Genomic DNA, 24,700 nt, shown 5'->3' on the forward strand with positions numbered 1-24,700 from the left:
TTTAAGGAAACACAGTTTGGAATCTGTTGCTTTTTAAGTACCTGTCTTAAGGGGAACTGTTGGGTGGCAGGAGATGGTCTCGAGTGAGAGGCAAAAACGCTGGGGGAGGGGGAGAAAGAGCCTGTAAGGGGTAAAACCAGGTGGGAAGGTGTGGCGGAGAGGACAGCGGGGCAAGATTTGAGGGAACCTCGGCAGAGGCAGTCTGACAAGACTTGAAGACCAACCTTCCTGAGCTGGGTGAAACTACAGAACACTGCCAGGAGCCTGTTGTGGAAATGGGTGCTTATTCCACTGTCAGAAGCTTCTACAGTGACTGGGCCCAGAGAGCGGTCCTCATCCTTCAAGTCTGATGGGACTTTTAATGAAAACATTTGGCCAATGACACTTGCATTGCACACAAGTTGCCCACTCCCTCCATGCTGGGGAAAGCCTCCTACTGCCACCGCAGATCCACAAGTCTCTCCTGAGCAACAGGCCTTTGACTCCATTCGCTGTCATTTTCACTCATGGCTGAGTGTGACTCCTGGGAAGCTCAGCTCCTTCTAGACAATATAGAGCCTCCAAGTTGTCCCAGAAGAGAAAGAGCTGGACAGAGGCCAGCGTGAGATGAAGGCAGGTGGGAGGGGCGGGCTCTTTGGACACACCTCGAGGGAACTCTTAGGTAGGGAAGTATGGTCCTTGTACTATTGAGAAAGGGACCAAGCTGATACCCAGCAAGAAAGCACATTTTCATCTTGGCCTTGGGCAGCAAAGCATGATAAAATAGTGACCTAATCCAATCTGCCAGCTCATTCTGGGCACATGAATAATGTCCCTTGCCTACTGTCAAGCCCCTGAATGAAGCCCAGGCAGATGGAACGAGGATATCATTATGGGGAAATGGGCTGGGGATTAGGGAGGATGGCATGGGTTTCCAGCCTCATTTTTTACCTTTTTGAAATCCCCACTCCTTTGATATTCACACAGCATCATGTCGAAGAAGATTGGTATGGTGGCTTTCCGGAGCTCAGCCTCAGGGATAAGTGTCATCTCTAATATAGGTCCCACCATGCCTGGGATGAAGCAGATTTTGTTCTGGCCTGTAAGAGAAGAGGGGCATGGACACATAAAACAGTTTTCATGATGCACAGATCCTCCTCAGACCAAGCCTGTGGAAAGGAAAAGAAGGGAGGCAGAATAGTAAAAACAAGAGTTAACACATATATGGCTGTTTATGGGAGCCTGGCACCATTTTGAACACTTTACATATATTAACTTCTGTAAGAGGCGCATGCATCATCCAGTACGAGCTGTTATTAAGGATAATAACATGGGTTTGTGGAAAGCATGTCACTGCTTACAAGGGTTTTCATCTGCATGATCTCCTTGGCAAATGGAGCCCTGATGCAGTATGTTGGTGATGGCCAATCACAGGGATATTTGAAACTATGCCTGTCTACATCACACACCATGTTTCTGAGATTGGAAAACATGCTTTTACCAACTATTTCATGAAACAGGAAAAGCAAAATTTGCTGCTAAGAATCTGCTACTAATAGTATGGTCAGCGGAATAGTGAAGCACTCCCACACCCTTCCCCTTGAGGGAACAGTATGGCCAATGCAATAGTGAGTGGAATGGTGAGGCATTCCTGTGAACTGCCTGTTGCTCTTGGCATTCTAGCTACACTGGCCTGCTTCCGGTGTCACAAACTCACTTTGTGTCCTTCACTGCCAGGCCTATGCACACAGTGCTCCTTTGTTGAGAATAGTTTTTCCTGTCTGTGCCCCAACACCCCCATTGCCACCTGGCTTCCCCTGGAAGGGTCCCACTGGATAGATAGGTTGAGAAAAGCCCCCAGAGCGTGTCTTCCCACCCCAGGTAGGTCAGACCCTCTGCACTGGCTTCTTGTGTTGTGCCTTCTCCCCCAACTTTGCAATTATGGCTTTATTTGTGAAATAATATGATAACTATCTGCCTCCTCCATTTCACGAGAGTAGAGACAATGTCTGTTCTCACTGTTGTACCTATGGCACTGAGTACAGGACATATTAGATGCTCAATACATGCCTGTTGAATGAGGAAATCAATTTCCTGACCTAACTAGCTATATGACTTGGACATACATCTTTATAAAAATGCAAAAGCAATACGTGTACACACCTGTTGAGAAGACCATGTGAAAATATACCTGTGTATACTTAGCACAGAGCCTGGAAGAATCAGCATCTAGGGGCACAAGTAGTGTGGCACAGTGGTTAAGGGCACTGATCCTGGAGCTAGAATTGCCTGAATTTGTAAACTGACTCCACCATTAACTGCTGTAAGATATTAGACAAGTTGATCTCACCACTTGGGGCCTCAGTGTCCTCACCTGTAACCTGGGAGAATAATAGTATTTATTTGATAGGCTTGTTGTGAAGAATAAACGGATTTTTACCAAGTGCCCAGGACAGTGCTTGGCATGTGTCATACTTTACACAGTGTTAGCTACTACTGTTCTGGTGTGTGGCCAGAATGAACCATCAAGGGAAGCCTTGTTGAGCCAGAACCAAGCAGACTACTCAGAATACACACGAGAGAGGCACGGTGAGGGGCACTTAGGAGTCGCAGGGATTTCCCGGAAAGCGAGGGCAAGCGTATCCAGGTCACCCTATCATCAAAGCTGATGCTCGGGTGTTCCATCAGCGGCTGCCACTTCAGAGCCTCAGAGCCCAATCTGGAGCAGAGAGCTCCTGCGGGCACAGAAACTCGGGTGGTATGGCGCACAGCCTGGTGCTGTTGCTTTCGATTAAAGTTCAGACAAGGAGCCAAGAGGGAAACTGCAAGAAAATGAATTTTCATGTACCCTAAAATGAGGCTTAATGCTCAAGTATTTCCCCAGAATTCAGATAAAAAAGGCATCATCCTAGGACTACCTTCGGCTAGTGAGAATGAAATGGTGAATTCAGGCTGAGAGTTTTGTGAAATATAAAGACACTTTTCCAGGATATCCGCTTCATTTTTATGATGCATTTGGATTACACTTGAGCTTCCAGTCTTCGTTTTGGCCCAAATAGAAAAGAAAAAAAATTGTACATTGTAGCAGGTTTATAGTAATTGCTAATCTAGGTTTTTGATTTCGTCCTTCAAGATCCTTTAAACCCACAGTGGGGTTTTAAAATTCAAAGTCAAGTGCAATAATAAGTAGAAAGTAAATGGGAAACTGTCAGATAAGCCACCACGGAATGGAGAAATTGCTTATGCAACAAAGGCCTTTAGAATACTGGAGGGCATTGGGTATGATAAGGATATATTTAAGATGGTTTAAAATAAAGAGCGGACATGCTGTAGACCAGGGATTTCTTAGATACTTTTGACCTCCATTCTTTGCAGTCAGTTGAAGAGATGTTTGGAAGAATCGGGGAAATGGAGAAAGATGCTGATCTCTAAATACAGTGTGAGCTGAATGCCCCTTACAATGCTCTGTGAAGAAATTGTATTCATTTACATCAAAAGCAGAATTTCAGCACATTGGATTTTGTGTTCAAATAATCTGAATGTGTGCATATATGTGTCTTTATACACACAGACACGCACACACGTGCACACATGTACACACACACACACACACACATTTGTAGTTAATTGGATGCAAACTCATTTGGAAAAAAAAAAAATCCTCATTCAAGAGACACACCTGCTGCTGTATTCCAAAAAAGGCAAGGCAAGGAATCAGTAAGAGGGTCTTTTTTCATATAATGGAAGCTGAATCTCACTGAGCACAGATACCAATTAGAAAAGGCTTTTAAAGTGCCAATAAGCCAGCAGGATAAATCCACATGCCAAATTACATAGGCTTTGGGAAAGGCTCTGGTGGTAATGAGAGCACAGAGAAGAGCTTCGGTGTGTGGGTGGAAAGGAGTCCTGTGTGTTCTCGGGGCTGGGTTTCTAATCTGTGCAATGGCCTCATCTATCATACCTCTCAGGAGGAGACTGGTATTAGGGCACTAAGAAGATGACCTGACAGAAAAGGAAGAGGGAGGAAGGGAGCGGGGAGGGAAGGGGGAGAAAGAGACCATTGTTGTGAATCTGCTGAGACCAGAGTAGAGCCAGTCACTGACCTTGTGAGGCTGATACGAATAGAAGGGGCACTCTTTTGGAGAGAAGATGGCTCTCCAAAGGTGGACACAGACTCTGGAATGAACAGGGATGTGGACAGGTCATGACCTCCTGGATTTCAGAGTCCTGCATCCTCCCTGGGACTCTGAAGTAAAGCTGGGCCGACCCAGAAAGATCACACATTCAGTTCCAAAGGGGAAGAGAGAACACAGATCTCTGCTGCTCTGGCTCAGGCTTGGAAAAGCTCCCTTCTGGCACTGCTCTGAGACAGGCAGTCTGTTTGCTCCTCATCGTCCAGCACATACCCAGCTCCAGCTTCCCCCCAGGCCTTGGAGAATTGCTGAGCCCTACAATCAGGTCCCACTGTGGCCACTCCATGGCCCTGTGGCTTTGTGCCTGTCATTTAACTTCCCTGAGCCTCTGTGATCTCATCTGTAAAATGGAGATAAAAATAATCCCTGCTTGGTAGGATTGTTGAGAAGCTTAAAAGAGTTCATATAAACAGAGGGCTCTGCAGAGTGGCTCATTAGAAAGGCTCAGGAAGTACTGATGTTGACAGTGGTGATGATGATGGTGAGTACTATAAGCTTAGCCTCTGCTGGATTCTGGAAAAAGTAACATATAAAGACATGTTGCAATGCATGGAGCTTCCTAGAGCTTTGCACGGAACATTTTACGCCTATCAGTTTACTTGTTCATCTCCAGAGCAAAGAGCTGGCATAGGGAGAGAGGGTCAGGATGGATTTACCTTTTCTCCCAGGGCTGACACTCACAACCCTGCAGACCCTTCTTTATCCCATCTAAATATTTCATAATCTGTCCTCAAAGATGTTTGAAAAACTCCAATCTGACCACGTTGATCCACAGTTTACAATCCTTCCGTGGCTTCTGTTGCCCTTGGGACCCACCCAGCTCTGCAGGCCCGTTTGGTTCAATGCTCCTGCTCTGTACCATTCATCTTTCCTCTTGCCTGACTGTCCTCCCTCCATGCCTGGCTCTATGCCTCAGGCACACTCTGTTCCTCCTCCTTGGGCCTGCATATGGGCCCTCCTCTGGCCACCCTGCTTTCCCTTCCCTCTCCCTGACCCCATTTCTACACCGAACCCTACCTCCACCTGTCCCCACAAATAAACCCCACTCATTCTCTAACATCATTCTATCAAATACGGAAGCAAGCGCCACATGTATCTTTTGAGCGCTTGAGACTAGTCCAGGTTGAGATGTGCTGTTGAGTATAAAAAGCCCACTAGATTTCAAAGAATGAGTTCTGGAAACCAAAAACAAAAGTTAACACATCTCAATAATGTTCTGTATTGATTGCATGCTGAAATGATAACACTTTGGAATACGGGGTTACATCAAATATATTGTACCATTAATCTCACTATTTCATTTTTCTTTTTAAAAACTTTGCATTGGGGCGCCTGGGTGGCGCAGTCGGTTAAGCGTCCGACTTCAGCCAGGTCACGATCTCGCAGTCTGTGAGTTCGAGCCCCGCGTCAGGCTCTGGGCTGATGGCTCGGAGCCTGGAGCCTGTTTCCGATTCTGTGTCTCCCTCTCTCTCTGCCCCTCCCCTGTTCATGCTCTGTCTCTCTCTGTCCCAAAAATAAAAATAAACGTTGAAAAAAAAAAAAAAACTTTGCATTTAGACAGGGGGCTCACATTCCAGTTTCAGAGGATATGACTTCTCTGGAGCGAAGGCTCCACACCATTCCTCATCGAGGCCATCCTCGGCTCACTCATGAGACTGTCCTTTACAGAGTCTCCAGCTGCCCCAAACTTCTACTCTGCAGCAATCCCCTTTGACCACAACGAGATAGCTCTGCAATCAGTAGGTTGCTATTCAGTGCAATGATCACAAGTCTATGAAGTCAAGGGCTCTATCACGAATCTGTTTCCAGTTGTAACTCCAGCCAGAGGCACAGTGCCTGGCATTTAGAGGATGCTCATATTAGTTTCCTGTTGCTGCTGTTATAAATCACCACAAACTTAGTGGCTTAACACAAACAAAGTTACTATTTTATACTTCTGGATGTCAGAAGTCTGAAATGGGTTTCACTGAACTAAGATCAAAGTGTGAGCAGGGCTGAGTTCCTTCTGGAGGGTCTTAGGAAGAAACTATGTACTTTCCTCTTGCAGCTTCTAGAAGCTACCTACATTCCTTGCCTCCTGGTCTCTTCTTCCATCTTCAAAGCCAGAAGTGCATCTTCTTTAAATCCCTCTCTGACTCTCCTGACTCCTTTTATTCACTTCTAAGGACCCTGTGGTTGCATTGGGTCCACCTGGACAGTCCAGCATACTCTCACCATCTGCAAAATTCTTAATCATGTCTGAGAAGTCCACTTTGTAAGGTAATATATACACTGGATCTAGGGATTAGGACATTAACATCTTAGGGGAAATGTTATTCAGCCTACCACAATATTTTGCTCAATATTTGCTATTCAATGAGTAAATCAATATTCAGTTGGATACATGGATGGATGGATGCCTCCCTATTTCCATTTTCTATTTCCTGCCAGTAGCTTCCTCCAACCATAAGAAGCCATGCTTGTGTAGGCTGGTTGCTCTCCTGGAATACCTGTCCTTTCCCCTCTTTCTTTCAGTCTGGACATGGGCCAGACTGGGGTCTCATTCAAGAGCCATTTTCCCGAGTGGATCCATCCTTACTGCCCTTGCCTACCTCCCATTTACCTGAACTCTTGAGTCTCTACCACGCACTTCACGTTAAAGAACACATCTCAGTTTGTTCTTTAAATTCTTAGTTTGTTCTACTCTTAGGACTAGATGGTGCCTCTTCTTAGAAAGGTGGGGACTGTGCCTTATCCTTCTCCAATTCCCCCACTCTTCCCTGGAGCCTAGTGCTGAGCTGGGCACTCTGTACATGCTTAAAAAGTAAAGGCCCAGTTGATCTCATGGCTCTGCCAGTAGCAGCCTCCCCACAGACGAGGCCATGATGCCAGCCGCTTGAATTTGTCTTTCTTTCCCACGAAGACTGTTAACCCCGCAGCCTGACGTTAACCCAAGTGAATGTGGGATGGCTAAGTGCAAAGTCATTCTGGCAAAATGTGCATTGCTTCACTTCAAGCAGAAATCAAATGTTATGATGTTATACTATCAGGAAACGTATATTACATTTGGCATAGTCCCATTCCAAAAACACAAATGGCATTAACCCCTTAGTGCTCTGGCCCTGGTAACAAGATGTGGTCCTTCTCTCCATCAAAACCTCCCACAAGTAACCTCTGTCACAAAAGCACACACAAACACAGAGACATGCACACACACGTATTTGTCTAGGCTTTTCTCTGAAGAATGTTAAATAATCTTTAAGCCTGAGATTATCTTTGCAATTAGCTATCTTATCATCACAGGATTGCTCAAATCTTTCCTGATGAGAAGAAGAAGATGATGATGATACTGATGATCATGGTGATGATGCCCTGATTGCTTTGGGCATTAAAACAAAATTTAAAAGGTTAGTATGCATTATGATTTACTCATTATCAGTAGTCTTGGAAAAACAGTTCACTATTTCACACTCTTTGAAAATAATTTGCATATTCTGAAAAAATATTAGTCAGAATATTGGACTTGGGAACAAGAGACAGGTTCTTTCACTTCAGCCGAATCACTGATTTGTTGACCTTGGGAATGTCCTTGTGCCTCTCTGGGCCTTAGTGAGCTCCCCTATAAAATGGGGGGGGGGTTGAATTGGATGATGTATCAGTTAGGGATAACATAAATCTGATTACCATGGCTACACTGAGTAAGTTTTGCATTAGTTTTCTTCCTTAACAAGAAGTCAAAAGATGGTCAGTCCTGAGCTGCTCCCGCATCCTTAGCATAGGACTTTTGTCTTCATAGCTTCAAACTGGATACTGTACATCCAAGCATCTTGTTTTCCAGAAAGGAAGAAGGGGAAGGTCTATGGGCAAAAAATGTGTTGTGCTCATTGAATTTGTCCCCTTCCCTTTTTTGTTTTAAATTGGACAAAAAGGATTTCCTGAAACCCCAACAAGTTTGTTTCTGTTGACTCTCTTTGGACAGAGATGCGTCATATGGCCATCACCTGCAGTAGGATGTTGTTAACTGAGCAAATTGTGATCATGAAAAAAAAAAAAAAAAAAACACCTAGGGTTCAGTTAACCAGGAAGAAGGGAAGAATGGTATTGTGTGGGTTCTCAGCTGTGTCTGCCACAGACAGCTTCTAAGTTTCACTTGGTCTTGGATATTCCATAAATTGTACTTTAAAACCTATCGTTATCTACTACATTGGTGTCTAGTGTATACAGTTCTTAGTCCTGGTTTGGATTATCAGGTTAACCTCATTAGCATACTAGGAGAATGCATGCTAATGCCAGCATCTAGTAGAACACAAGGCGGGGTGGGGATGGGAAACCATCCATTCACTCTGCCTCCTCTTTCTGTTCACTTATGCCTGAAGGAAGACAGCTGATGAGGAAGGCAGCTATGTAACTAATAAGAAACAGGAAAATCCCTTCAGGCTGATGTACTTTCCTCTTTATGGAAGCCCAGGCCAAGAGGTGAGGAGGGTGACCATCTTCGCAAGAGATCCTTCACTTCTTGTTTTATTCAGTGGACATCAGTGACTTTGACCACCACCCCCCCCCCCCAAAAAAAAAAAAAACTCCATAAACATCTTACTTTGGGAAAATATACCCCCTTCAATGGACAGAGACTTGGTGGGACCATCAAGGGAGAGGTCATCCAAGGAAGGCCAATAGAATGACATCCTCTGGGGACTGGATCTTTAAACAGGGTGATGCCTGAATGGAAAATACTAAAGGCAAAGTTGTGCCACCTCCCCTGGATCCTAAAGTGGCTCTGACCCTGTCCTTCACAGCCTGGTTCTCCTTGCCCTTCTGGTAAGTACCTTCTTTGATTAAGGCAGGCACAGTCAGTTTCTCTTTCTTGCAACCCCAAACCCTAATAAGTATATCTTTTTTTTTAAATGTTTATTTATTTTTGAGTTGAGAGAGAAGAGAGAGAGAGTGCCAGCAGGGGAGGGGCGGAGAGAGAAGAAGACACAGAATCCGAAGCAGGTTCCCAGCTCTGAGCTGTCAGCACAGAGCCCAACATGGGGCTTGAACTCATGAACCGTGAGATCATGACCTGAGCCGAAGTCGGATGCTTAACCGACTGAGCCACCCAGGCACCCCACAAGTATATCTTTTAATTGCAGTAATTCATCATTTGTATTTGCAAATAGCAAGGAGTCTGCAATACTTCAGGACAGACACTCAGGCCAGGGTCCTTGTCCTGAATCTGCTTCTTAATCCACGATCTGACTTTGTACATACCTCTTCACCTCTCTGTGCCTCAGTTTCCTCACAGGTAAAGTGGTGGGTTGGATTAGACCCATAACTTCACACCCTTCTCTGAAGTGCTTCAGGATCTTTCCCCAGAAAATCTTCAGGGGTCCACATGGGAGCTCAGGTGTGGCCCATTATAATGGGCTCTGGGCCCACCACCCCACTTTAGTTAGAACAGCTTGGCTTTCAACCAACTTATGAATTGAGCAGGAGATTCTTTTTTTTTTTATTGGCCCTCAGCTAAAAATAAACGTTAGAAAAATTCTGGACAATATGATCTCTAAAGGGCCCTCCCAGCTCTGATGTTCTGTGGAATTCTAAGCAGGTGGAATATTTGGTAACATCTTTCCATTCATCAGCATAATTGGGAGTGCAGGAACGTCTGCCAAAACATAATCTATATCTAAATAAAATCTTCTGTGTGCAAAACAACGGCAATGAAGGACATTCAGGAAAGAGCAGCCTGTGTGGAAGAGCTAGAGACAAACAAAGCGCAGATCCTGGTTTTGCAGTTCTGGCAACGGCTGGGGTGTTGGTGTGGGAAAGGAAGCCCACCGTGGCTTTACCTCGTCTCTGCCGTTGTGAAGCAAAGAGTGCAAGGTCAAACGCAAACCGAAGCCGGGCCACTCATGTTTCACTGGGCATATGCAATGTTTTTAAAACTTCTGATTAGTTGTCATCAATATTTAGAAATTGGAAAATGCATTTAAAAAATTTGTTTCCTGGCTTCTTTTGAAAAACTGGAAGATGGGGACATCATTGGCCTTGCTTTCTAACAGGATGGCAATGAATCAGATCAGAACGGCAGCTGCCCCTTCCGCTGGGGGTATGTTTGCTTGACTTCGTTCCAGGCCAGCTACTTCCTCCCATATTCCTGACCCTGAGGCCATGTGCTGACTATTAGGTAGCCTTGCACTTGCACTATCCTTTTTTTTTTTTTTTTCCTATTGAAGAATAATGGTCAATGACACATAAAATATTTCTTATATCCCTGTCTGTTTCCAAAGTGGAGATATAAAAGACTGATAAAGGCATGCTTTTCTAGAAAAATAGGGCAGAGATAGTATTCCTTTACAGCAGTGGTTTTCAAATAGGGGTGGTTTTGCACATCCCTTTCCCCCTCCCCACGGACATTTGGCAATGTCTACAGACTTTTTTGATTGTCACAACTAGGGAGTAGGGAGGATGCTGTTGGCATCTAGTGAGTAGAGGTCGGGGATGCTATTAAATATCTTGCAGTGCACAGGGCATCCATACAACAAAGAATTATTCAACTCCAAATGTTGACAGGACCCTGTGTTATGGATGTCTGTGGGTTTAACATATCCCAGTCCCTTCACTCTTTTACATTACCTGCCTGGGCCCTGCCCTATAGGCCTGGTGCTAATGATTAAAGAGGCATAACAGGAAAATTAGGTTCTGTGCTGATGGGGCAAGGATGAAAATGATGATAAAAATTCTGACCATGGGTATGGCCTCCATGGCTTTACTCTCTCAGTTTTTACTCTTATGAAACTCATAAGTGCCCTGGGAGAAGGTGCTATTTCCCCAGATTCTACCCAGTGTCACTCAGTCCCCTTGCTTTGGACCTCACAGCTTGTAAATGACAGGGCAAGGCCCAAGGCAGGTATGTGGCAGTCTGTTCTGGGCCTGGTTGTCCAAGCCACCCTTTGATTTTGTAAAGCAATTCATAGCCCTTCTGGTACCAGTGTGTGCTCTTAACCCAAGTCTGATGCTGCCAGAGACCACAGAACCCAGACTGATGGTCTATCCATTGTGCTTCCCCTGCAGTGAATGGACCTTGATGGAAAGGGCAAGAAACTGCTGTCCAGGAAACCCGAAGGGAACTGAAAGACATTAAAACCCCTAGGGAAGCAAGAAGCAATGTCAGGAGAGGTAATTTAGGTTGAATCCGAAAACTAGGCACAGTCCCTGTGTCTCCTCTGAAGATGGCTACATCCAAGCCCAGGGCAGAGTAGATTAGCAGCAGAGAGTCAAGAAGGGCACAGGAAAATTGGAGATGAAAATAGTTCATTACTTGTAACTACTCATTAATCTATCCACCTATCCATTCATCCTTTCAACACTTATATTTATGGAGCAGGATTCAGGCCTGAGGCAAGGTGTGTGGCCCCTGTCCTTGTGGGATCAAAACCAAGCTCTGGGCCTTGCAGCTGTTTGATCTCAAGCAAGTTACTTCCCTCTCTGAGTTTCCTGATCAATAAAAGGAGGGGGCATTTTTCCATCTTGCAGAAGGTGACTGAAGATTAAATAAGATCTCCTTAGCACAGGGCTGACTCAGACTCTCAATAAATGTCTCCCTGATTCCATCTCCACTTCCTTCCATCCACGGGTACCACACAGTTCACACATGAGTCCTGTAGCTCACTGGGACAGGGGTGGCTTCTGGGGTCACCCTCCGGCTCAAATCATGTCACAAAAGACCCTCATCTTCCACAGAGCCAATTCTCCTCCGTGGGGTTGGAGGGTCTTTTGTACATCACAACATCACTTAAGAAACTGGAGGTGGAAGGGCACACCAGTCAGCAGGAAGCATGCATGTGATGTGTGAGAACATGAGTTCCCTCAGCAGTCCTGCCCTTCCTCCTTTTTGTAAATTCCAATTTGACTTCTTAAGCCCTCAGGGGCATCAAGCAAGATCTGCGGCTGTTTGGGGGCAGGACACGGGGATGGGCACTCTCTCTCATCAGGCGCTTATTAAGGACCCAGGATGCACACAGTGATAAACTGTTATTTCAAGCTCCCACCACTGAAACCCCTGTGGCCCTCTAACAGATGGTCTTCTAGAAGGAGCTTGGCGTGTGCAGATGTGTCTGTCTGGATGCATGGGCCTACTCACCAAGCTTGTACCACATATCACGGATGGAGAAGCCAATTAGCCGTCTCATGTCCCCATACCTATGAGAAACAACAAATGTCTGCTTCAGTCTCCATCTCAGAGATTTCCATGAAGCCCCCACTTCAAGGAGATCCAAATATTCAACCTACTTATTCAGGATTTTGTTGTATTTGGCGTGCGAGAACTGCTCCAGCTGCAGAGAATCCTGAGTGATAAAAGCCACCGCCAGATGAAAATAGTTGTTCCACAGCTGTAAATGAAGGAGTAGAGAACAGTCATGGAGAGGGTCTGAAGTGGGAAAGCATATTAAATGCTGGGTAATGTGAACAATTTATGAAAATGGCAGAAGATAGTGGCAGAACCAGTTTAATTCTGTGCACTGCAATTTTCTAACTGGCATGGACTCTGAAATTAACATCCTGGCCAAAGCAAGGACAATGGATGGATTTCTCTAGGCACTGACCAGGTCCCCAGTCTGGTGACAGGGGAGGGTTTTAGGGCTGCTTTTGAAAAATTGCTTCATTTTGTGTTTTGAAAGACAAACAACTTGCCCAAGCTGAGTGCCCTGGTAGAATTAGAGGTTGATGAGGGATATGTATTTCTAGAAGTCCTCCCTAATCCACCTGATAGCTCAGAGGACCAGCCTGAAACCCATTCTGTCTTAGAATATTTTGCCTCCTCCTTCCCCTTAGGTCAATGGTTTTAAGGTATGGCCCCAGACCACTAGCAACAGCATCACCTGGGAACTTGTTAGAAATGCAAATTATCTGGGGCGCTCGGATGGCTCAGTCAGGCTCTTGATTTTGGCTCAGGGCATGATCTCACTGTTCATGGGTTTGAGCCCCGCATTGGTCTCTGTGTTGACAATGCAGGGCCTGTCTGGGATTCTCTGTCCCCCCATCTCTCTATCCACTCTCCCTCTCCCTCTCTCTCTCTCTCAAAAAATAAATAAACATTAAAAAAAAAAAGAAATGCAAATTCTCTGGCTCTACCCTAGACCTACTGAATCAGACTCTGAAATCTGTGTGTTCATAAGCACTCTGGGTAATTCTGATGTTCATTTGAGTTCAAGAACCTCTGAGGGCCTGGTTTATAGGTAGGCTCGTTGTAATTATAATACTTACATGATCAGTTGGTGCTAAACACTAGGGCTAATACAAGACACCACTCCACTGGCTTTTGTTAAAATAGAACCAGCAAAGCATTCTGCACATGGCAAGTGCTCCAAAATATTGGCTGCAGTGATAACGATATTGATACAATCTACAGAACCTGAGTAATGGAGCCTTAGTGAACCCATCTGCAAAAGGGGTACCCCCTGTACCCATTGCAGAGACCTAGTAGTAAAGGTTACATGAGATGATGTTTTTAAAGGGCATGGATCTCTGTAAGGGCTCAAAAGCACTGGCTATATATATTGATTCCTTTGGTAGCAGAGGAAATAGTACAACCTGGCTCCTTGAGTGCTCAGGGCTATTATTATAAGATGACAAGCCCCTATAAGGAGCAGATGGTGGGGGGAACTTTGCTGCACAAACTTATCCACTTTCAGCCCCCTCTCAACACTGACTAGCAAGAAGAAGGGTAACACTAGCTAGAGAAATCACTCACCATTGAGACTTTCATCCTTAATTCAAAGATATTCATTGGAGGTTTCAGATGGCCAAGACTAAGTAAAAGGCAGCTTTACTTGATAACATCATTACTGCTGCCCAGAGTGTTGCTTTCAAATGGGCTTATGCTTCCAGTTTCAGAAAGAAGAAAACAAGTATTTCATTTTTACCATGGGCCAGGCACTTTCCCATACATCCCTCCTTTCGTCTCTTAAAACCTGGTAGCTATCATTAGTCCCATTTTACAGATGAAGATAATGAGGCTTGGAGGGGTTAGGCATTTTTCCAAAAGTCACTCAGTTTGTTATATATACAGTAGATCTGGAATTTGAACTCAGGCCTTCTGATCAAAGTTGAGGACTCTTTCTACACACCATGGTCAGTCTTTGCCTGAAGATGCATTAATACATTTTTTTATTGAACACCTTCTACATGCTAGGCATTGTCGTCATGTGGGCATAGGGAGTGCACATACACAGACAGCAGTCCCTACCCCCGTGGGGCTCGCATTCTGTGGGCAGAAAAAGTTTTTCTTTTTTGAAATTTATCTCCCAGGGTCCGAAAGACCAAGCCGCTCCTGGAGTACAAAGAAGAAAACTACTGGCTTGTGGAGTCCATCAAGTCAACTCTCCACACAGAGACCAGAGGATCTTCTTAAAACAAGGTGGGTTCAAAAAAAAAAAACAAAAAACCAAGGTGGGTTCTATCACTCCCTTCCTCAACATCCTTCAAAGACTTCCCATAAGAATCACATCTCAAGCTCTCCTGTTTCCGTAGTAACACTGCTTATCCAAACACACTATACAGGTCAGTTTTCCCGGCCACTCTGGCTGTCCTTCCTCCTGGTGCCCCCATGACTTGCAGGTTCTGAAAATGTGTTGCTTTGGCCTGCCTAAGCACAGCTAATACCTCCCCTCATTTAAGATCAGATGGAACAACAATCCAAGGAAACAGAAAACCCGGTCAAAGGGCATGGAAAATGTTATTTTGAAGGTGATAAATTCCTGATTTCAGGAAATTTCCATAAGAATAATTAGGGCACAATAAGAACAAAGATAGGACAAAGTAAGTTGAATTGCTATTACTTTCAAAAACCATTCCAGAAGTGTCCCCTCAACACATCTGGAACACACAGACACGTCAAATCTAGAGCTCTTGCTAGCCTCTGTCCTGACTTAGTCCTTCAAAAATGTTTTCTCTGCCACCCCATTCCTGTTATATATAATCCATATATCATAACATTCACTTTTTAGAGTATAGAATTCAATAGTTTTCAGGATATTCACAAAAGGTAATACAACCATCCCCACTATTAGCAGTCATTCCCCATTCTTGTCTCCCCCTTAGCCCCTGGAAATCACTAATCTACTTTCTGTCCCTGTGGATTTGCTCAATCTGACATTTCATAGAAAGGGGATAATAAAATATGTAACCTTTCATGTCTGGCTTCTTTCACTAAGCATAATGTTTTTCAAGGTTCATCTGTGCTGTCACATGTATCAGTACTTCACTTATTTTTACTGCTGAATACTAATTTATCATATGGATATACCACATTTTACTTACCCATTCATCCATTGACTGACATTTGTGTGGTTGCCACATTTTGGCTATTACGAATAATGTATCTATGAATTTCTACATACAAGTGTTTGCGTGGATGTATGTTTTCAATTCTGTGGGGTACATGCTTAGAAGTGAACCTGATTTTCCTTTGTCTTCCCTCCTTGAAGATCTTTGTGGGTTATGAGATCATAGATCCTATGCCTCTTTTTTCTTAGTAGATCAGAAATGTGCCCCTAAGTATCTCATCCACAGGCCCAGCCCATTTTTGCCCAGAGAGCTATGTGGAACCAATTTTGGAACTGAGGGAAGTCTGTCATGGTGAGTGGCTCTATGCAATAACCTGAGAGGTGAGCAGTGGCCAAAGCAGACATTTCTGGGTGCTCCTAATGCCTCTGCTCTGGACCTTCCTTGACTTTGCTCCTAAAGAACCAGGACAAAATGCAATAACATGGCTTTTCAGGCCTCATTCAATTTCCAGTGTTTTCTCCCTCAATAAAGTGCCTATTCCAAGGGGGCTGATCTGCTCAGACTCCATAGACACAACATGAGCATCTTGGCCTCCTTGGCTTGGCTCACCTATTGCACCTAAGTTCTATTCTTTCATCAAAGCCCCGTTCAAGACCCACTTCTTTCACAAAGCCTTCTCAGATGGCACATCGGGTCTGCTCAACCCTTCCAAATTTGAGTAGCTCTTAGTATGTGCAACCACAGATTTGGGTCTACTGTTCTACACCTACCCTTGTGCTCCACTCACATTCCATGACAATATCATCCAGTGGTAGTGAAGAAAATACAAGCATCAGTGTCTCATGGACTACGATGTGAATACCAGTTCTATCTCTTACTAGCTGGGTTGCCTTTAGCTACTTATTTGACTTCTGAACCTCATTTTCCTTACCTGTAAAATGGAAGAAAATAATGGTAACTACCAGAATGGATTGTTGTTAAGTGCTAGGTATCAACTGATGAGTGGATAAAGAAATTGTGGTTTATATAAACAATGGAATACTATTTGGCAATGAGAAAGAATGAAATATGGCCTTTGGTAGCAACATGGATGGAACTGGAGAGTGTTATGCTAAGTGAAATAAGTCATACAGAGAAAGACAGATACCATATGTTTTCACTCTTATGTGGATCCTGAGAAACTGAACAGAAGACCATGCGGGAGGGGAAGGGGAAAAAAAAGGTTAGAGAGGGAGGGAGCCAAACCATAAGAAACTCTTAAAAACTGAGAATAAACTGAGGGTTGATGGGGGGTGGGAGGGTGGGAGGGTAGGTGATGGGTATTGAGGAGGGCACCTGTTGGGATGAACACTGGGTGTTGTACGGAAACCAATTTGACAATAAATTTCATAATGAGTAAAGTGAAATAAAATAAAATAAAATAAAATAAAATAAAATAAAATAAAATAAAATAAAATAAAATAAAATAAAATAATATGCACATGAAATCATCCACCACAGGCTTGGCACATGTCAGGTGCTCAGTAAATGGAGTGGTGGCATTGTCCATGGTGCTAGTCATAGATTATTTGTCTGTCCTGTCTTTCCAAATGTAAGCTCCACAAGCACCAAGGATCTTGTCTTCTACTTATGTGTAGCCCTAATGCCATATTCAGCACAATGGCTTAAATGTAGCTGGGTGCTAGAAAATATTTATTTATTGATCACCATATTGTTAGAAAAATTCTCCCATTGTTTCAAAAGGTTCTAGATTTTTCTTTCCTCCCTGCTCCAAACTGCCTGGTGGCATGTCTATTAAGTACCCAGCTCAGCTGGCTCAGGCAAGCCACAGAGGCTTTAGTCAAACATATGGATCTTTCTTCCCTGGGGGAAGAGTTGAGGTGGCTTCTGATCGGAAATTTAATATTTTGAAATAATAGGACAATAGAAAGTTACAACTAGAATAAATTTAAGGGTCATCTGGTTGAACTCCCTTATTTCACAGATGTAAGTAAACAGTGAGATCCACATAAATGACCACCCAAAGTCATACTGCTAGCGCGTATAACTAGAATTTAGTTACTTTCAATTAACTCTCAAAAAATTATAAGTGTAATATACACATGGCAAAAAAAATGGTATAAAAGATTAAATGATAAAAAGTAATTTTCCATACTACTTGGACCCTAGTCTAATTCCTCAGAAGAAAAATTTTTTAACACTTTCCTGGATATCCTAAAAATCTTTTTATGTATAAACAAACATGTATAGACATTTTTTTTTAAAAAAAAAGTAGTCTGGGGGCGCCTGGGTGGCGCAGTCGGTTAAGCGTCCGACTTCAGCCAGGTCACGATCTCGCGGTCCGGGAGTTCGAGCCCCGCGTCGGGCTCGGGGCTGATGGCTCGGAGCCTGGAGCCTGTTTCCGATTCTGTGTCTCCCTCTCTCTCTGCCCCTCCCCCGTTCATGCTCTGTCTCTCTCTGTCCCAAAAATAAAAAACGTTGAAAAAAAAAAAAATTAAAAAAAAAAAAAAAAAAGTAGTCTGCTGTATCTTGCTTTTTTCTCTCATCAATATTTCTTGCCTATGTTTCCACATTAGCCTGTACAGATCTACTTCTGTCTCTTTTATTGCTGTATGGTATTCTTCTATAAGTATATACTTTAATTTTAACCAATTACCTGTTTATAGGCATTCAGATTAACTCCAACTTTTTTTTCTTTAGCAGCAGTGCTGTAATCAACATTTTGTTTATACATCTTTATGCATGAGAGACTATAATGTAGTAAACATTCTGAGATCTGGAACTGTTAAGAGACAAGGTCTACATAGATTTTGTTGTTTGTTGTCTTTGTTGTTTGTTTTAATAGACACTGTAAGGTTGCCTTCCAGGGTTCCACTCCAGTTATCAGCTCCATTTTCATGGGCAAGTTGCCCTACCTCTCTGAGGCTCAGTTTCCTCATCCGGAAAGATGAAGCTAATAGTATGTAAAGGGAGGTAATTATAAGGGCCAAATGAGGAAATCACTGCCTAGAAAACTCCTACTTCATCTTGCAATCCCAGTTCAAAAATCACTTCCTAAGTGGGCATTGGTCATATAATGGTGAGCATAGCTGCCTTCCAAATATCACTTCCTGGGGAAGCCTTCCCAATGTGCCCTGTCTAAAGCAGATCCACCCATTCACCTTCATTACACCCTGCTCACAGGATTTTTGACATGTTTTAAGTTGAACTTATTTATTTCCTGTCTCTTCTAATGGATGTGAGCATCCTGCAGGCAAGAACCCCCTCTTTTTATTCACTGTTGAATATCCAATATCCAGTGTTGTGTCTAACCCAGCACATGCTCAGGAAATATTTGTTGAGCAAGTTCATTAATGAGCCCAGCACTCCCTGTGCATTCTTGTTAATTTGGGAATTTGGGAGTGATTTTGGGAGTAAAAGCCTCCAATCATGGATTCAGGTTAGGGACATCATGTCAGAGGTAGTCTAGAGTCCTCAAGCTGAAGCAGGTATGGCCAAAGAAGCTATCCCCAAGCATGCGACCATCTTTTGGTGTGGGGAAGTTGTCCCACCAGGATCTTCCCTGGGTGGGAAGTACTCTGGGGGGGGGGGTACAGTGGGCCTCTTGAAGCCTTCAATGGGTGCTCTCCATGTGTGTGTATACTCTCTCACACTTTTTTTTTTTTTTTTTTTTTTGGCCATTACTAGTTACATTGCCTTTATAAAGACCAAGCCTGCTTTTAGTCCTTCACTAATGACTGGAAGTATCCTTTTCATTTCATAGGGTCTACAGTACAGGTTCAAAAATGATCCCAAGGTGATCTGGTGCCCAGAAGCTGATCCAGAAATGCCTCAAGGCCAAGGCTGGAATTACCAAATGCAGAGCCAATTACAGTTTCCCAAGTAGAGAGAATGTTCTTAGTAGTAATCAGACAGCTGCCTAAGAGAGAAACAATCTTCCTAGGGCCAAAGAGCACATCTGAAGTGTAGCCACGGATTCCTGGCCAATCAGAGTACCCAATATGGAGAATCTAATCCCACAGCCAATCATTGTAGAGCTCTCTATCCCAGATTCCAGCAAGAGCTAACTAGGGCAGACAGTGTTTCTGAAGCTAAATAGAGCTGTCTCCTAGATTTGAAAGGCACTCTGTTTTTAAGAGACAGTGCAGAAGAGTGGGAAGGGCCTGGGACTTGCACACAGGACTGGAATTGAACTCCAGCAGCTCCTGCTTAGCGGCTAGATGACCTTTAACAGAAAAGTCAACCACTTCTCTGAAGCTCAGTATATTCACCAGTAAACTGGGTATATCCCAACCTAACAGGGTTACGGTGAGGATGAAAATGCCCTAAGTAGATGCTTAATAAAAGTTAGTCATCTTTGGGGCACCTGTGTGGCTCAGTCAGTTAAGCATCCAACTCTTGACTTCAGGCCATGGTCTCACGATTTGTGGGACTGAGCCCCACATTGGGCTCTGTGCTGGTGGTGAAGGCTGCTTGGGATTCTTTCTCTCCCTCTCTCTCTGCCTCTCTTGCACATTTTCTCTCTCTCCCTCTCTCTCAAAAATAAATATATAAACTAAAAAAAAAAGTTAGTCATCTTCAAAAGCTTGGATGCTAGAAGATGGATTTACAGCCTACTATATGACTCTAAGATCCCTGAGAGCAGAGCAGAGCAGAGTTCCTCATAATGTGTTGCAGTAGTCCTGGACCCATGAGAATTGCTCTTAAACAGAATTCCTTGCTGAGTTGAACTTGAAATCCTCCCTTGGTCTTCCCTGACCATTCAAATGCATGTAAATGCCAAGGCCCAGCCTCCTGAACAGGGCTTGGGAATGCAAATTATTTTAGCCTCAGGCAGAAAACATAATTTCTATAATTCCCAGGTCTTGTCACCCACAGAGTGGCACCCACAGAGCTTCTTGCTTTTTGCCCTTTGTATCATAAAACCGCAGTTCCAGAAAAGATATTAGAGATAATCTCATTGCACCTACCCCTCCTCTGGACAGTGGCTGCCAAGGCCAGCAGCGCTTAGTGATGGATGCTGTTCCTGCTGATATTAAATGCATAATTAATGAAACCATAAGAAGGAAACAAGGCATGTTCCAGGCAGGGTACAGAGAACAAATCCATTCTCGCACGGGGTGAGGAGAAGGTAGGAGAACAAAGATAAGGTTGAAAAATGATCCTGTTCTTGAATACTTTTTAACAAATATCTATGGAAGTCTCATTAGGAAAAGAGACTTATTTCATTCTGTAATGTTGGCCATTTTTCTGTTTTATGAAACTCTGTGGGTATGACAGCCCCAGGCAATGTGTAGGACTGGAAAGATGCCTTCCCACTATCCTGTTTACCAAGGACTGACACTGAGTTCCTAGATTTGACATATTTTAGGACCATCACGTCAAAATGATGACCATTATTATAATAAGCTAACATTTTATTAAATTGCTACCATGTTCCTGGTAGTGTTCTAAGTGCTTTACATGAATTAGTTCACTTAATCCCCTCAAAAATCCAATGAGGCAGCTATTATTAGTATTTTAATTGATATTGAAGAGACTGAGGCACAGAGGAGTGAAGTAATTTGCCTAAAGTCACACAGCTCATAAGCTCAAACCTTCTATGTATGAAATCCCCACTTCTCTGGGCATCTCTCAGATGCAGATTCTTTTTCAGGAAAACAGGATAAAACCTAAAATAATGGCATGAGGGACAGGAGCTGCACTTCTCTTGGAAAGTATCCCCTAAGGCCATGGAGGAGAGCCAGAGTCGGGGAAACCAGGTCTGAGGCTGTCATTGCCACCACCCACGGAAAGAGATGGACGGACTAGCTGGCAGTTCTATGGCCTAAACACTGCCTCACTGCTGGCCTCTAGGTATGTTACTCCAAGCTGCCCCTCCAAAAAAGCAATGACCTTATTAGCTTCCTGGAACACACTCGTACCTGAAGCCTGCAGGCATCTGGTTCACATTTGGAAGGGAATCAAACACTTCTCCTGATTCAAAACAGCCAAAGTGACATGTTTTGTTTCCATGTCAGAGATTTATAACTCTCAGCCAGAACCTCTCCATGAACCCAGTGCGGGGGTGACTCCCTATCTAGCACATGACTGTGGTGATCTGCAGCTGTGATGTCAGCCACTGCTGTGCTTTGGGCCCAACTCCTCGCTGACATGCTGTGACACTTCAGGCTATCTGCTTATCACCTCTGAGTCTCAGTTCCCACATCCTTCCAGCAGAAAAAGTACTAGTAAGAGTAACTAACTTGTAGTGTAGTGGTAAGGGTTGAGAAAGATAATGCCCATAGAATGCTTCCCATGAGATCTGCACATGTAAGCCATCAGAAAATGGCAGCTACTCTTTTTATCATCATTATCATAATAGCTCAGTTGCCTAATTTGAATGCAAGGTAGTGGGAGAGAATCTTATTCAAAGATAATGTTTATTAAATACTTATAGGATAATGCTTTCCAACAGAGTGGACCTCGTAGCCCTCCACCCAGGCATCATCTCCCCAAGGCGGCCTACTATGCATTGGGCACAGAGCATAGAGTCTGTGAGTATAAGGTCTTTACACTCATGAAACTTACACTTTACTGGAGTAAAGAGAAAAAAAATGTGCATGTAGACAAATAAGAAAGATAATATCAAATAACATTTAGTGCTATGAAGAGACTACAACAGGCTAAGTGGTAATACATAAAAACCATGGGATCAGCGGGGAACCCTCAAAGGGGCTCAGTCAGGGGAGAAAGCATTTGAATGGAGACTGGTGAAACCTTACAGTGAATTCTCCCAGCAAGCCCCCTGACACATTCCAATTCTGCAAAAACCCTATGAAACAGAAAGAGTAGGTATTATGAACTTTTTACAGATGAGCCAACTGAGGCATGGAGACAGCCCAGGCTTTGTCTGAAGCTGCACATCTAGTCATAGGCCAAAGCCCAGCTAAGAAATGAACACCTTAGATGAGCAGACAGAAAATACCATTGCCTCAGCTCACCGGCTACTTGCTAAACTTGCACTGCAAGAGATCCTGGGGGTCAGGGGTTTCCCCAGAGGAGGGATCCCCTTTCAGGGACCTTCTCTCTCACATCTCCAGCCAGAGGTAGCAATCTGGACTTTTCCCCAAGGCTTTGAGGAATTGTCTCTTCTTGCCTACGCCTTGAGCAGATGTGGCACTCTGCTTGCCCCAGGGATGTGTTTTGAGACCCTCACATCTCACAGAGGCCCCAGGGATTGTCTGAACCCAAAAAGTGACTTCTGAAGGAATCATGAAATGTACTGTGAGCTTTGTGAGCTTTATTTTTCAGTGTGAGTGGCTGCTTTTCTAGGCTCCGGTGAATAGAAAACTACAAGAATGTGATACATTTCTAAAAGGTGGTACCCACTCTGACAATGGATGAACACAAATCTCCTCTTTAGCATAAGATACATTATACAGTCACATTTGCATGTGCTGCTCAGTTAATGACTATTTAATCAAGGGCCTGGTTGTAAACCCTCAGCTTCAATCAAGGGCCTGGTTCCCTCCTTGCCCACACCCGTCTGTGGAAACCCCCAGAGGCACTGGCATACCTTATGTGTGCTTCGAGATGTGTTTGATGGTAGCAATCAGCCCAAGATGCTAGAGCCGTCTTGCCAGGGCACCCCAAGCACACCATGGTGCCTCACACTCACCTGGAACTCAAAGTTTGTGTGTTCCAGGAACTTCTGATTCATGGTTTCTGCAAACTTGTTGATCGCTCTCAGGAAGACCCTGGAAGAGGGGAGAAGGTCACTAGGCCATCTCAGCATGCTAGGTCAAGCATCCCTCCCCATCTTCCAGACCAAAGTTCCCTCAGGGAGGGGCTCAAAGACCCAAAGAAGAGGTCAGCTGACCCACCTGCTCATACAGTAGACCTGGGGCCATGTTTGCTCTGCAAGAACTTAAGAACTAACCATTTGACTTCCCTAGAAAATGTGCATTATTTTTTGTTTAAACTATTACAAGCTTATGCCAGAAAATTTATGCTATCCAGAAAGACAGAAATTGCCTCCTCCACAACAAACAAGCAAACAAAAAAACCACCAAATTTTATCACCTAGAGAAAACCATCCTTGAGATTCTGATGAACGTTATGTTCAAAGGTCTCCCTAGCTGTATACACATGAGTGGTATTTGAAAGATATCATTTTGATAAATAGGGCTAAACGGCAAATGCTGTTTCACAGCTTGTCTTTTTTACTCAGCAATAAATAGTGTGTTCCTTTCGTGCCAATGGATGCAGATATACATCATGCCTTTTAATCACTGAAGAGCATGCCATTGTATGGATGTGTCACGGTTTATGTAATCAGTCATTTAGTGATGATCCTAGATGCTCAGCTCTTACAGTGTTTCAGTGATCGCTCTTTATGTATGCCTTGCACCTCCTATATATACCTCTTTTCCAGTCTTCTTCTTGAAGTGGTAATACTTAGCAAATGTTATGCCCACTTAACATTTTGGTACCTGTTGTCAAATTGTGTTTCTCCTTAAATGTCTTCCCATCCATCTCTTCCTTCCCTTCCTCCTACCAAGCCCCACTGACTGGTCTTTCAGCCTCCCATCTCTTGCCTCTTCAATATCAAGAATACTTTGCCCAATGGACAGCTCCAGTCATGTTAATCACCATTTCAGTGACTGTCCACTGTCCACAAGATAAGCCCAAACTCTTTCTCTTGACAGTCAATGGCCTTCATGACTGGACCCCATCCTTTCTGGACTAATTTCTCACTGCTATTCTGTGCTTTTTCTTGTTTTCTGATACAAAGCATTCCTCCTTTGTATAGACTACCTCTCTTCTTTTAAATCTCTTTAGGGCAGGGTCTGCTGCATCTTTGTGTCCCCCAAAGGACGGTCATTGCAATTTCTTTTCTCAGAATTCATCATAGTTTAGGATGACTTATTTGTGTGACTCAATAATGCCTGTCTGCTCCACTAGACTGTACTTTCCTTGAAATCAGAGACTCCCTCTGTGATCTCATCTACTCTCCAACCTACTTGCCTTTGGCTCCCAAACTTACATCTTCCTCTCTGGTCTCTCCCTTGAGCTCCAGCTTGCAACCCAGCTCCTTACTCCATACCCTCACATGGATGACTAATAGGCATCTCAAACATAATGTCAAAATTTCAACTCCTATTACCTGTAGTCTTCCCATCTAAGTTAAGAGTAACTCCATTCTTCCAATTGCTCAGTGGGGGAAAAAAAAACCTGGAAGCATCTTTGATTTTTTCTCTTTCTCTCATATCCTATACCTGGCCTGTCAGCAAAAC

At 43.8% G+C, this 24,700-nt stretch overlaps 1 protein-coding gene across 1 annotated transcript in view; it reads right to left on the reverse strand.

The window, feature by feature from the left end:
- Positions 1-24,700, reverse strand: part of DOCK2 (dedicator of cytokinesis 2) — a 417,962-nt gene that overhangs the window by 58,526 nt on the left and 334,736 nt on the right. Inside the window, 4 exon segments of the mRNA XM_030327773.1 lie at positions 931-1,079; positions 12,277-12,335; positions 12,426-12,526; positions 23,083-23,161. Of these exon segments, the coding sequence (XP_030183633.1) occupies positions 931-1,079; positions 12,277-12,335; positions 12,426-12,526; positions 23,083-23,161 (388 nt within the window).

Source organism: Lynx canadensis, chromosome A1 (genome assembly GCF_007474595.2).
Source record: "Lynx canadensis isolate LIC74 chromosome A1, mLynCan4.pri.v2, whole genome shotgun sequence".
Classification (NCBI taxonomy): domain Eukaryota; kingdom Metazoa; phylum Chordata; class Mammalia; order Carnivora; family Felidae; genus Lynx; species Lynx canadensis.